Raw genomic sequence first — 15,411 nt, 5'->3', positions numbered from 1 at the left:
TTTACTAGTTGATTCAAACAGTTTATTCTACTAACTAACTATACATTTTTGGCATCATTTATATTCTTTTTCAGTTACTCGTGTTCCCTTAAAATAAATGTTGAGTCAGTATACAAACAGACTTGAACCTGAATAAGTGAAGATTTTTGTGTTCTTAAACTAATAATACATTAATAGACAATGCTGTTGTTTCCGGCACCTATCACATATTACATTTACATAAATAAAAAATATTATTTTTTGTGAGTATAACCTTGTGTGGTAAGCTTGAATTTTAAAATAACACAGTTGTGTGATATGTAAGCCTATGGGTAGGATTGAGGTTAGTTTATGTTGTGTAACCTAATCTTGCTTTGAAATGGCCTCCACATGAAGCACATGTTTATATTGCATGTGTAGTAGTTTAAAGATAAAAACTGAAAACTTTACAACCGATTTGAAGTAAAACCAAACCGATAAAATCTGCAATCGACCCATCACTAAAATTAACCATCTGAAAACATTGGGAACATATTTTAAAATATTGTTTTTGTATCAATGTGCTTGTTTCACAATTTCTGTTTGTTTATTTGCTTACTGCTTTTTAATATTTTTTAGGTGGGTTTCCTAACACTCCGGATGTGGTGGGGGTCCCTGATATTGATCAGGGGGGCTGGTCATCCTTCTCATGTAAAGTGCTTTTTTTAGCTTTTCATTAACTTTTTACATTGCATGTTGTACCTGAGGTCTGGCTTATGGTTTAAGCCCTGAGCCAGCCCCAGGTGGATGGAGGGTCATGAAACAGGTTCCATGATAGAGAGTATAAGCTAAATTTTATTGAGACATACCCTCTCATTGTTTTAAAAACAATTTTGAAACCTCTATTTGATTACATTTGGCACAGTACTATCTACATGTCACATTAACCTAACTTTGCCTGTTTAAATTAATCATTTTCATTTCATAATTCTTTTCATTTCATTAAAGAAATTCAGTTAATTAAAGCTAATATTACATATTTTTGGCCAAACATAAGGTATAATTACATCCCTAAATGGTAATGGATAAATTGACATAGAACCGTACCTTATTCGCAAGTGTTAATGCACTTTCCTTTGGTTCAAGTTTATGCTTTGGCTTATGCTTTCTGCTTAATACTTAGGCTCCTGAAATGTATGTGGATTTGTAACATGTATAAGTGGGATTGTACCAGTTTACCTGTTTGGCAATCCCAGTGTCAATACACTTCAATCCTGCAATTTTTGGTTGTTAAAAAGCTAAGCTAAACCTAAATGACTAAACCTAAATGATTTTAACCAAAATATATAAAACATGCAGTTCATAGGTAGTTTACTATATGTCACAGGTAATCAATAGGCCTATAGAAACAACAAAAAGTAAAATAAAATGAACAATTATTATATTCTTGAAATGGGCGGATAGATGTGATTTTTGTCTGCACTATTTCCATGTTGCCCCTCCATATACAGTAAATTAATTATTTCAGTGGTGATTTATTGTTAACTTAATTTTTTAGTAAGCCTTAGATAAACAGACCTTGGTATAACGAATTTTAAGGGACCTAACTAAATATTTTTTACATCAAGGATTTCGTTAAAACAATGTTTGTTATATTGAGTTTACAAGAGCTTCGCTAATTCAGGTTGGGTACCTTGGCACAATTAAGTATCATAGGCTACTGGATCATGTAGAACCTCGACTATCTGGAGTAATATCGGGGAGGGAGGGAGACCACGGATAATGAAAACCATGGTTAATGCAACATGGCAAAAAAAGATGACAAACCCATAAAAACACAGTAATACTGAGTAAACAAGTCAATTATGTCACAATTTACATTTTTATCAATAAAATACAATGTTGCACAGTTATGACATTTCAAGTTATTGACTTAGGTTCGGTTATACAAACTGTAACATTTAAAACCACGTAAAGAACAAAACTAGCATTGATGTTTCCATAGTTGAAAAATAGGTGTAAATCTGTACATAAAGATAATAAAAACACTCATAATTACTATTCTTTATCTTTGTTTTTCTATTGTTCCTTGGGTTTCTCTTCATCCACCAACAAGTTGCCATGGTTCAACAAGAGTTTAACCCAATCAGAGTTTAACTAAGCATTTAGTCATCATCATTCCCCAGCTAATAAAATCTGTTGTGACAGTGCACAGTAGACAGACGAGTAAAAATTGTCAGACTATTGTCAGCGCAAGCGTTGACCCCAAAACCAGAACTTTTTTTAACTCTCTGCAACGGACTTGGAAAAATCCAAACATTTTCTGTGTGCTTACACGGTCCAATTTGCGTGTAAATGTGTGTGATAGTTTTAATGAATATTTGGAAATCAATAAGTACGCTCGTATCGGCTCCAAAACGCAGCTACTGTTCATTACATTGAATAGTTTTGGTGATTTGGTTATTCTATGCGTTCTTTCTTATGATTGATATTGACGTTGTAGCTTTCGTTTATGTAATGTATGACATTTTGTAGCGTTCCTGTTTGCAGAACAGAAAATTTTCCTGCAGAAAACAGAGTTGTCTTTATACAGAAATATTTTCTTCAAAAATACTATTTGATTAACTTGTAATAGCCTATAGCATTTTCTTATAGAGGTTAAGTGTAAGAAAGGGCCATGTGGCCCTAACCTTGCCTGTGAAAATAAATAATTGTTCAATACCATAAAGAAAAAAACAAAAATTCAAAACAACCAGTTGAGCAGGCTGGGCTGTCTCTAGCCCTCCTCGTCTTAATGCTCTTGTCGCCTGTAGTCCTGTTTTGGGGGTGTTGATGTTATCTTTTCATTTCATTTTCATCAAAGGAACTGTGATTTAAAAAAAAAACAATAATGTGGGGGTTTGTTATATATATTGAGAGAAAGAAGCAGATAATTCATCAAGTACCAAGTCAAGTATCAACTATTCGCTACCGTACCATTGAGGTTCTAATAATGATAAATTATCAAAATCGTCAAAAAAAATTTAAATCAAGGTTGTTGATATGGTTTGTTTGTTAAATAGAGGTTCTAGGAGTTTTATAAAAATTGTTATCAGGGAATATGTTACTGTATATTGAGGTTCATTATATCAAGGTTCGTTATATCAAGGTTATTCTGTGACTATTTAAAAATGTAGATTTATGATTCCAAAAATAATCCTTGATGTCTTTTAGTTGAAATTTCAACCATGAAATTTCACATTTAAAACCATTTCCAATAGTTTATGAAATCTGCTGCAAATTAGCTGTTTTGAAGTTCTCCATATCCAGCAGTTTTCTTTTTTTAAAGCTTGCCAAATGTTTTTTCATACATTTTAGTGCAGTTGAGTTGTTTAACCTCAAAGAATAATTGGTTTATTTGTATGCAACCTTTTTTATATAATATTACAACAAAACAGGATTCAAGCCAAGTGTTTTTCAACTATACAAAAATGCCTAACGCGCTCAGGGTACCACTCAAATGTGAAAATTTTTAACCTTAAATAAACTACGAATACGGTCAACCATGAAAAACCTTGATTGAACCATGAATTTTTCCGATTCCTAATTCCTCAAAACTTTTTATATCAATGGTATTGAGGAATCTTTGATACTGTGTGACTTTGAATTCAGTGCTAGTTCCAGAATTTTCGATTGTAGGGGAATTGTGCTCAACTACGATTGAAATTAAAATGAAATAATATCATTGAAATAAATAATACTTATTACTAAAACAAACAAACAAAATTAAATAATGGATCAGTCCCCACATAGGTTATGCCTGCGTGTAGAAAAAAGATGTCATCAGTCATCCTAATACAGCCTTAGCTACTAATTATACTACCTTTACAGTAATGTACTTATTAATTAATTAATCAAGAGAAAAAACAAACTGACAGTGTCACCGAGGAACCTCAGCAGTTAACTTCAACATAACTATAAAAAGTTACTATACAAATAAAAAAAAAATACCTGTAGGTGACTTTCAATTTGTCTTATTGGATTTTCAATAAAATATTTCCTTGAATATGTCAGATCACTTTCTTTCCATAAAAATAACATAGGAATTTTAAATGTACAGTTTTTTAAATTTTCTTCCAACGCTTTTTGGTTCATCAACACTTTTATACAGGGTGTCTATAAAAAACGTTGCAGGACTTTAAGTGAATCCCCATACTAAAAGGAAGAAAAAAGTTTATGGGAAGGTATGTCCGAAAATGCATATTTACCCAGATATCCGCCATTTTGTTTTTTATACAAAACATTTTTATCTGTGAAGTTTTTTATTCAATGATTATGAAATTTGGTTAACATGTTAACATACACAATACCTATAATATAAAAAATAACAAAGTTGATCCGATTGTAAAGTTCAAAATGGCGGCCGTTTAAATTTTTCTAACTTAAATAACTCAAAAACAGCTAATTCTATGAGAAATGTCAAGAATACATTTTTTAGCATTTTTAATTTTCTATCAAACAATACCAAGATCAAAACGATCGGACAAAAAATAACTGAAATATAACGTTTTTTGTGTAAAAATAAGGCAAAAACTAAGGGTTCCCCGAATAACTTTGCCATATATTTACATAAAAAACGTTAAATTTCAGTTATCTTTTGTCCAATCTTTTTGATCTTGGTACTGTTTGATAGGAAATTAAAAATGCTAAAAAAAATATTCTAGACATGTTTTCATAGAATTAGCCGTTTTTGAGTTATTTAAGTTAAATAAAGTTAAACGGCCGCCATTTTGAAATTTACTATCGGATCAACTTTGTTATTTTTTCTGTTATAGGTATTGTGTATGTTAACATGTTTACCAAATTTCATAATCATCGAATAAAAAACTTCACAGATAAAAATATTTTGTATAAAAAACAAAATGGCGGATATCTGGGTAAATATGCATTTTCGGACATACCTTCCCATAAGCCTTTTTCTTCCAAGTATGGGGATTCATTTCCCAAAGTCCTGAAACGTTTTTTATGGACAACCTGTATACAAATTATTTTTTTAAGCTCAAGCTCTTCACAAAACATTAATAAAACCAGGGAATAATTATGCTAAGGAAAACTATGAAAAATACCCCTGCCGCAGCTAACCTGCAGACTAAGCAAATTTACATTTGACCAGTTAGGTTTAAACTCAAATATTTCTTTGAAATTAACGGATTAATTTCCTATTTAAATAACATTATATCTAAGAAGTACTTAGGTTTGCTGCTACTGGTAAGGTAATAATGTATGTTCTTTTACTAAAATGTTGATTGAAATAACAATCTTGCAAAATTCGGTAAAAATATTGAAAAATGTATGGAACTGCCACTGAGTTTGCAATGACTGAATCATAGCTTTTTTTAAATGACTCGATAACAAACGCACGTTGCTCAGGTGACCATGCTCTATGACTATGGGCACTTCCACCATCCTCAGAAGACCTGTCGCCGAACAGTGTGCTGGAGAAAATAGATTGGGTTTTTTTGTCGCTACCTTGTATTTATAAATATATAATATAGATACACACTTGAATAGTGTTTTGGGTTACTGTGGACATCAAAATAAAAAAAAAATAAATTGGTGTTAGGTTTAGGTGTTCCATGTCAACTACGGTAATAGCTCCTTGACATGAAAAACTCATCCGGTATTACGGTTCAACTCTGACCGGTATTATTATATTAGATTTGCTAAAAATTGAATGATACTGTCAACAATAACTCTCTCTTTCTCCCTCCCTCTCTCTCTCTCTCTCTCTCACACACACACACACACATACTTACTTGCTAAAGCCGGGTTTACACTATGTAGCAAAACCTGCTATATAGCAGATTTGTGTAACATCTAGCAATGTTATATAACATTTGCTAGAAGTAGAAAAAGTCACTTTTCAAAAGTGCTATATAACACTGCTATATGTAGCAGATTCTGCTATATATAGCAAAAATTGTGCTATCCATCGGGAGTCGGTAAAGATCAAAAGAAATGCATGCTACATCTAACATTGCTATATGTAGCAATGTTATACAAATATTTTTCGTCTAGCATCTGCTATATGTAGCATTTAGTGTCAACAGTTCACAAAAGTTCACAGTTGTAGCCTCCTGTGTACGGACGTTTTTGCTCGGGGATCTTTGTTTACAATGGAAAGACTGTAAAGCGACAGTGCGTGGGATCGGGATGCTATTATAAACTTTAATTGAACTGTTCCGTGGACAACCGGCGTTGTGGTCATACGTAAAACATTTTTGAATCTGCCATCGTCTTATTTCGCGTTTTAATTATGGATCGCTTCCGCTTCTGACTTCTGATCACTGTGATAGCTGCCTCGAACAATGTCTCTTCGGCTCGACATTTTCGATACATAATGTAAATGAGGTTGTGCTACATAAAACATATAGCACGGGCACCGGAATCACAAAATTGTCTGTAACTTTTTTGTATCGTAAAAGTTATATAGCAATGTTATATAACAATGTTATATAGCAAAAGTTATATAGCAGTTTTTGCTACATAGTGTAAACCCGGCTTAACACTACTAACCTCACTCCAGCACTCAATATATAGACACAAGATATTGTTTAATCCAGCCATAGCCGGACTAACAAACTAACAATTTGTCATTGAGATTTCTAAATGTTTGTTAACTACAAAGCTACAAGGTTCGGGCTATATAAAACTATTATGTAATTTTGAAAACATTTTTGTGGCCAAATAATTTTAGGTATCGTATCAATAATAATCACACCTAAGTATTTGACCTCACTCACACATTTGATTACGGCCACGTAATGATCATCTGATCTACGATTTAAGATGGCATCGTGAATTTTCAAATTTACAAACAGCTTAAATATTCAAAGATTCATGTACAAAAAATAAAAAATCATTAAAATCCCTGTAGGAAAACATGAACGGCAATTTATTGTATTTTTTCAGTCCCTAACATCATTGCAAATATTCAGTTAAATTTATAATATATTGAGAGTTATTATTTGTGTATGAATCTTTTATTTCACTTTCAAATATTGTTCAGTTAATTATTTAATAGACCTGTTTGGTTGAATTGAAATTGTTTTGTTCATATCAATTTTGTATTTTAACTTGGTCAGAAATCGGAATCACATTCTATTGGGCTGGCGTCTGACTGAGTTTGAGGGACTACAGTTTTGCTGTACCCGGCCTAAGTCTTAGACCTTTATCATATTCACAAAAATATGAAATGTGGAAACTGCAAATTTCACTTTTTAAGTTTGAGTGGAGACCCTGATATTCGACTCTTTATCGGAATATATTGAAAGAAGTTACTCTTTACAATAACACTTTCACTGTGCTACACATTCACTTTTGTTGCTGATTTTCATTTTACATTTTACTGCTTTGTACATTCAGCTCCTTTGTTGTTTTTAAAGAATGGGTTTGAAAAACTTGGCTTGTATCCGTTTCTTTAATATTCTCTAAAAAATACTCTTTGCTTATGCTACCCCCCAGCTTACCAAATTACATACTAATACATTTCGTTTCCTTTCAATATATTTTACAGCGTCCGACAGAAAGCGGTTGGGAAAAAACATCGACCCAAACTCCAATGTTGAAAGTTCTTCAGACGAGGAAAATTACCCTCTTTCGATGCGTGAGGCTGGCAGGAGAAGGAGTAAATTATTTTTTACAAATACATTAGTTATACGTTCTCATATTCTTGACATATAAGGCTCATAAATAGCCATTATAACCTAAGTAAATCAACAATGAAACAGCCTTTCTCAACCTGCGGGTGGGGAAGGATTTAAGGGGGGGGGGGGGTGAGCACACCTAGCAAATTTGTAAAATTACATTTGTTTTATCAACTTCACCAACCAGAATTATCAGACTTAGAACAGGACTTATGGGGTCAAAATTGGCTTTTCCCATTTTTTACCCCAAAAACATAAAATTGTGCAATCTCTCAAAACCATTTTGTAGAGCTTTTAAGAAACTAATAATTTAGTATGCTAAAGCGCTTTTGTATTACGTCTGTTAGTTTCGGAGGGAGTTCCCACAACTTTAACTTTAAAATTCCCATGTTATCAACGGGATCAATGGTAGAGCTGGGACTTCAGGCCTTGAAGTCCCAGGTTCAAACCCCCCAATCACCAATGGATTGATCCAAGTGACAATACCTCAACCCCTAGGTCTAGTCTCAAGTAATGTGAAAAACAATGCCGGGCTCGTGCCTAGCACCCTAGGGAAAAACCTTACCTGTGGTTGCATATCTAATTACTCATAAAAATGTATGCCATTCAAACAGGAAAAAAATCTAAATAAATAAATAAAATATTTTAATGAAAATCCAACTGAGCAATTGGAAATTTTCTTTTGTGAAGGATTGTTTATGTGGGGATACAGGGCAAGGCAGTAAAACCACACAATTTTGAAAAATCACAAATAAACATAAATTCTAAGTACAAGAGTGGTAATTAATGTTTCTCCTTAAAATTTTTTTTTAATTAAGTGTCAGTGAAATGGCGTAGGTACTTGGTTTTGCATACTTAGTTGAATTATGAATTGTAATCAGGCCATAAAGATTTTTAGCGTTTGTAATCATATAGCGCTTTGTCGTGCTAGCAGTGGATTGAAAGTCGTTTGCCCAAAGGAAGATAGCTTGCCTTAATGGGGGAGACTGCGGCGTTAAACTGAACTCACAACGGAAAGTGCGCTGAGCACAAACCATTATATTCACATTTTTGTAATATGTCTTTACAGCAAACGCGTGTTGTGCACTCATCCAACGCTCCATAGCTACTGAATTTTCCACTTGTCTAGGCGCCTATGGCCATTTCCCCAAAACTCTAATAGCCCCCAATTCCTTGTCAGCTGGTATCGGAATCATGTTGTTTCACTCCCTCACCCTGTATAATGTATTTCCAGTATTTAACTAATACATTTTATCTTAAAATGGTGTATCACAATTAATAATACAGGGTTCTACTTCTACTAATCATAAGTGTTTTCTTGCTAGCTGGACTGGCATTGATTGTCTTGCTTGGTTAGTTGAAATAAATTTCTTGCTCGTTAATCTTTCTTATGTTATTTTGTTTCTTACTCGTTAATAATTGTTCTCACGTTGCTTGTAATTACGAGTAGTTTCAACTCATTAGAGGTTTAATTTGGAGTTTGATTATTTCAGGATCTTTTATCCTAATTTGTAGTATAGATAATTGATTAGTTTGTAGTTTAGTCAGTAATGTGTAGTTTAGGCATAGAAATATCTTTATTTTTAGTTAACATTTTAATTTATTTACATTCTATTATATATGTTTTAATGTGTTTATATGTGTTTATATTTATGTGTTTTGCAATCAAATGCTTATTATCTATTCAAATTATTCATTCAGTCATTCATTTAATTTATTGTGTGAAACAGTAACTTAGAGCAAAGTGGGAGACGGCTTAATTTAATGTAGATTTTACTGTTTGAATTCCTGCTTTATCCCCTTTTACTGTTATTAAAATATCGAAAAAATGTAGCTTACAGTGTTAAATCGTAAATAGTTTGTGAACCAACATGGTGTCTACTCTCCGGGAAATTCGGGAAAACCGGGAAAACTCCGGAAATTTTTTCTTACCTTAAAATGTCCTGGAAAACTCCAGGAATCCACCCAAACCTCCGGGAATCCGGAGCCCAGTCATCGGAATCGTCGGCTAACAGAAACACTACCGCTTTTGTTGCCAAAATTGAAACGAGCTTTGGAAGCATCGGAAACGATAATCGGTGTCGCCGAAGCCGCAGGATATGCCCGTGGATATTGCCGCGATCGCGGGAGACGATTATCGGGTGTCGCCGAAACCGCAAGATATGCTTACGGGTATTGCCGCGATCGTGGGAGACGATTATCGGTGTCGCCGAAACCGCAGGATATGCTTACATTGTCGCGATCGTGGGAGACGATTATCTGTGTTGCCGAAACCGCAGGATATGCTCACGGGTATTGCCGCGATCGCGGGAGACGATTATCGGTGTCGCCGAAGCCGCAGGATATGTTCGCGGGTATTGCCGCGATCGCGGGAGACGATTATCGGTGTCGCAAAAGCCGCAGGATATGTTCGCGGGTATTGCCGCGATCGCGGGAGACGATTATCGGTGTCGCCGAAGCCGCAGGATATGTTCGCGGTTCGCGGGTTTTGACGCGATCGCGGGAGACGATTATCGGTGTCGCCGAAACCGCAGGATATGCTCACGGGTATTGCCGCTATCGCGGGAGACGATTATCGGTGTCGCCGAAACCGCAGGATATGCTCACGGGTATTGCCGCGATCGCGGGAGACGATTATCGGTGTCGCCAAAGCCGCAGGATATGTTCACGGGTATTGCCGCGATCGCGGGAGACGATTATCGGTGTCGCCGAAACCGCAGGATATGCTCATGGGTATTGCCGCGATCGCGGGAGACGTTTATCGGTGTCGTCGAAACCGCAACATATGCTCACGGGTATTGCTGCGATCGCGGTAGACGATTATCGGTGTCGCCGAAACTGCAAGATATGCTCACGGGTATTGCCGCGATTGCTGGAGACGATTATCGGTGTTGCCGAAACCGCAAAATATGCACACGGGTGTTGCCGCGATCGCGGGAAATGATTCTAGGTGTCGCTGAAATCATAAAATATGCGAACCCTGTTTTGCCGCGACCGGTTGCAGGTTTGACGAGACTGTAAAATATGCTCACCGGTATTCCCACGATCGCGGGAGATGATAACTGGTGTCGCATTACCTACCAGTTATACTGTTTTATTATGTTGTATAAAATATTATTCTTTGGAAAAGTTTTGTTTCAATTAAAAATAATTAATAATTATCAGCGGGTTGCGATTAGTTGAGCGGGTTTCGATAATAGCTCTTAAAATTCAGGAATTTGTCTTGAATTCTCCTGGAAAACTCCTTGAATTTTTCAAACCAGGTTTAGTAGACACCATGACCAAGTTTCAAGAACAAAATTAAACTATATATATACACCTTATTGGTTACTTGAGTTCTTTGATTGTCGTTTCTAGAAAATTCACAATCGGTGAAATGCACATAGGTTGACAACGACAATTCAAGAACTCAGGCAACCCATTAGGTAAATGTTGGTTGAATCGTAATTGATACCAAAGAGACATTATCTTGTTGTTAAATTAAAGTCTGTAAACTTTGCAGCTTATTCTTTGGAAGTCTTATGTGGAAGACTCACTAAACCTGGGATAATCTCCATTGCACTTTTACATTAATCATTCACCCTGGCTAAATATTCATCTTAGATAATATAATACTAAACTTAGAATACTATTCACCCAAGATGAATACCAAATCTTTGTTCGTATTAGTTGCTTTAGGTTGGATTATTTTTTGAATGTTTGTTCTGAAAAATATTTGTAGTAAGCTAATACATAAGGTGTCCCATGAAGAGGTAGCTATTTTTTTTATTTAATATACCAGATGCATCAAACTTGCAGCTCCATAGTAACACCACTTGATTTTTGACAATGTTACTTAAATAAAGAAAATTAAAGTAATTAAGGAGCTAGGATATACTGATTTGGTTCATAACCTTTTTCTCCAACTGATATCTATAAATTGCTATCATGCATTTCCTTGAATCTTGCTAGCAAACTTAAATTGTTAACTTTGTGTTATTTTGATGTTCTGCCATTTTCTTTTGATTAATCAGAATAAAATTTCAGTTATCATTCATATTATTAATTTCCCTAGAGTTTTTATAAACTTAATTTGATTTAGAATTTTTACTCAAATTTGACTTAATTTCTTTTTGTTCTGCACTGTTTTTTATTTTGCACTTGTATATTTCATAAATATTTTGTATGTCCGTCTTTCAGATAAGTACCGAAGGTACATGCTGCATCAATCGCAAGTAAGGGAGCCAAGTCCAATACCTTCTAGGAAAGACATGTCTGAGGGGGGTTCAATCCCCACTACTGAAAGGCCACGGACCCTCAGGCAGCTGTGCCTTGACCCGTTTTTCGTTCCTCTAATTCCTGTAAGTATAGAAACATTGTTTTTTTTTAAATCCTTAGAACCTAAGCCTTCAGGATATTTAGGGCATCTAAGCTGGGAAAAACTATTATTGGTCATAGGCTTTACTCAAAATCTAGTATTGGTTTACCATCAGTTAGTTGTTGAAGATAAAAAATTCCATTATTTTTATGCGGTATTAATGACTTTTTATGCGGTTTGGGACAGTATGAAACAAAATTAGTTAACCAAAAGGACAAAACAGTACATGTAATTTGTTGAAATTGGCTATACATCAAAATCCCGGCATTCTTTTATAATTGGCAATTGAATTGGTAATTGAAAGGATCAGCTCTCTCTCTTTTCTCAAAAATGGGCTTGTTTACTTTATGAAATTTTCAATGTATAAGGGTAAACTATATGAACAAAAGAAGCATTTATTACATGTGCTTTTGGTTTTTATCAGCATTGTGGGTTTTTAAAGAGGATTGGAGGTATTTTGTCATTTCCACAACTAGTGATGTGTCCCTACATGAAGGCATCTCTCAGTATTACCAGTTCCGGTGATAAAATGTCAGTTTTTACCACCACTCAATTTTCATAATATAAATTAAATTATTTATTTTTAAATTTTCCACAATATTCTGAGTAGATGGTGTTATGTTATTGCTAGTTTTTAACAATTGATATCCACACTATTTGGGCAGTAAGATGTGAAAGCGTGATTTTTACATGAATTAATTGTTTTCCAGTTTTTGCAAAAAATGTCATCTATTACGCCTACTCTTTTTGAAGTTTCTATATTCTTGCTGAAATTTAACTCAATGTCCATTCTTTTTTTTATCTGTGTTCTACTACTATACAGAACTTCTGCGGGTTGTTTTTTTGTTGTTTTTTCTTGTTAGGCTATATTTTAAATGTGCTTTCTGAAGCGAGTGTCTGATTCCAGATCCCAAGACGTCGTGAAGACTTTGTTAATCGTATTATTGGTATATTCTCAATTATGACTTAGATGATGAAAGACTATCTCAGCTTTTTACGAAAATATTTAAACATATTCATTTGCCTGTTGCATAACAATATGTTGCCAGCTATAAAATTGTTTTTTTTTCATTTAGCATCTCCCAATTATTACAAGAAATAAATATGAAAAATCTTTTCAGTTTAAAACTGATTCATGTTTCTACTTAGGTAACTTTTATACTTTTTCTTATTTTAAATTTATAATCTTGTACACATTTTTCAGGTGGAAGAACAATCCTGGCCACCAAGACAGGGTGAAGCAGCCTATAATGACAGTGAGGAAATGGAGTTGTAAGACCTCCTACATCATTCTACCCAAAGAAAGTAAGTCTTTGAGGAAGTTTTAAGTGTTACAAAGAACCTTTTTGGTAACTTACATCACTAAGCATTCTCCTGGATTAGCTATTTACATTTCTTTATTCCATTAAATGTTATTAACTTAAAAACTAATGACTAGTCAAATCAAACACTAATTAACAGACAATTTTCTATTATATAGGGTGTTTTACATACACATGCATACAACACATTAATTATTATAAAAAATAAAAGGTTAGACAAACATACTAGTTTATAACTGCAGGCTCCTCTCTCCTTTTGTGTCTTTCCTTGCTTTTCATGTTATTAATTGCAAAAGTGAATGAATCAAAGTGGGAAAGTTAATTTGAAATTAGGCTAACTGATCTGAAGTCATTTTAGGAAGTGTCAGAACTACTTGACGTACAAATCACTATCTTTTTCCCGTTCATCAAAAGTATTATGTACAATCATGTACAATTCCCAGTCTCCAGGTTGGCTAGATAATATGTTTCAATATGAGTGTAGTACATGTCTCTCACTTGCAATTTTTTTCTCAATAGGGGAAAATTAGCAGTAAACATTGTGACTTAAATTCCGTGGGTGAATAAAATGGGACTATCGTAATAAGGGTACATATAGGGGTCCGTCAACAACAGTTTGATAGGTTGTGGGTTATGCCGGCCACTAATCTGAAATCTAAAAACCACTATTAACCTCCTAATTAGTTGACGACTTTGTGGGTTGATGGGGGAGAGGTTAGCTTTCTGCTCTGAAATATGACTGGTCTGCCTTCCCTCCAAAAAATGTACAATGTGGCCCTCGAGGAAAAAAAGTTATAGTACAATACAATACATATAATACAACAAGGGTCAAATTTAGACACTTTTTCTGATATTTGAGTTGTAATTTAGCTAATTTAGTAATTTATAAAGTATTAAGTTTATATTAACATTGCTCTTAAATTTGATCTTCTGTGTTGTTTTTTTCAGATGTGATAGCCTAGCCACGAAGTGCCATTACAACTAATAAAGTGTAATGATTTGTTGAATTTTCCTATTGATGCTCGAACTTAGATAAAATAAGTGAAATGTGTTTTGTTTTCGAGGTTTTCTTTGGACTAGAGAGCAAGTGTTTTTGTTGTTAATTAGGTGTAAAGCCACTACACAAGCATTAGAAATGAAAGTGCCTTTTGTGCATATTGTGGCTATTTTTTATACTTTTATAATGTGTTACTATGTATAATGTTTTATGTTTTGTTATTAGTTTTAAGTTGAGATGTGTCGGTTTTGGAATTTATTGATTTTTGATACTGATACCATTGATGGAATGATAGATAACTTATCAAACAATTTACCTACAAATTCAGCCCATTAATTTTGTGACACATTGTTTTGTTGATCTTTGAAACTAAGCGTCAATGTTAGGTGCAAGTTAGGATTTTCCAAATGCTTAAAAATAAACATTTTGTTAACATTTAATGTATATTTTAGTCATTCTTTTGACAAAGCACTTAATAAATGTGATGAGGAAACCGAAAAGGGACCTCTTGTTGGCGATGCAAAATTTTCAGTACGACCGACATAAGTAAATAAGGTCAAAAATATCAAAATTCGCCAATTCGGTTTTGTATCTATTGTTATACCTCATTTATCATAGAACAGGACAGCATCGGTTAAAATATAGAATCGAATCCTTAAAAGGTTGAAATAAATAATTTTGTCAGCCTCTGCACGGCCTGAGAAAAGGTAGGCCTACAAGGTCGCTCAATATTATTTCGCCATCACGACAAGAGGTCCCATTTGTAATATTCACTTTGTAAACAGACTAGTCCAAAACATGAATTGTCCTGCATTCTAGAGGAAATTTAGAAAACTACAACAAAGTTCAGTGTCCCGAGAATAAAATAAATCACAAGTTTAGCGATCCCGACAAGAGTACCTTTTCTTATCTTATATAGAAATAACATAGAGCCGACAAGAGGTCTATTTTCGGAAATGCGATTTTTACGACATGCATAAAACAGTTATTTAAATTAAAACTACCGGGAGTTAAGACAAAACTTTTTTTGCCTCCAAAGAGGTCATTATAAGCTTTCTTTTGATACCAAAATCGTTTCTTAAATAAATAAAA

At 34.1% G+C, this 15,411-nt stretch overlaps 1 protein-coding gene across 5 annotated transcripts in view; it reads left to right on the top strand.

Annotated features, from left to right (window-relative positions):
• LOC128998405 (uncharacterized) overlaps positions 1-15,140 on the top strand; it is a 29,864-nt gene extending 14,724 nt beyond the window's left edge. For 2 of the 5 annotated variants that reach the window (XM_054424521.1, XM_054424520.1), the window contains exons 4-7: positions 7,514-7,624; positions 11,823-11,983; positions 13,205-13,305; positions 14,271-15,140. In XM_054424521.1, the coding sequence (XP_054280496.1) occupies positions 7,514-7,624; positions 11,823-11,983; positions 13,205-13,276 (344 nt within the window). In that variant the 3' untranslated portion in view covers positions 13,277-13,305; positions 14,271-15,140. Of the gene's footprint in view, positions 1-7,513; positions 7,625-8,968; positions 8,996-11,822; positions 11,984-13,204; positions 13,306-14,270 lie in introns of all 5 variants that reach the window. The other 3 variants (XM_054424524.1, XM_054424522.1, XM_054424523.1) reach the window with 2 other exon arrangements.
• Positions 15,141-15,411: the final 271 nt, after the last annotated feature.

Source organism: Macrosteles quadrilineatus, unplaced genomic scaffold, assembly GCF_028750875.1.
Source record: "Macrosteles quadrilineatus isolate MER2022 unplaced genomic scaffold, UCM_ALF_1.0 Scaffold_7__1_contigs__length_78375512, whole genome shotgun sequence".
Classification (NCBI taxonomy): Eukaryota; Metazoa; Arthropoda; class Insecta; order Hemiptera; family Cicadellidae; genus Macrosteles; species Macrosteles quadrilineatus.
This window is presented reverse-complemented; position numbering and strand designations above follow the sequence as displayed.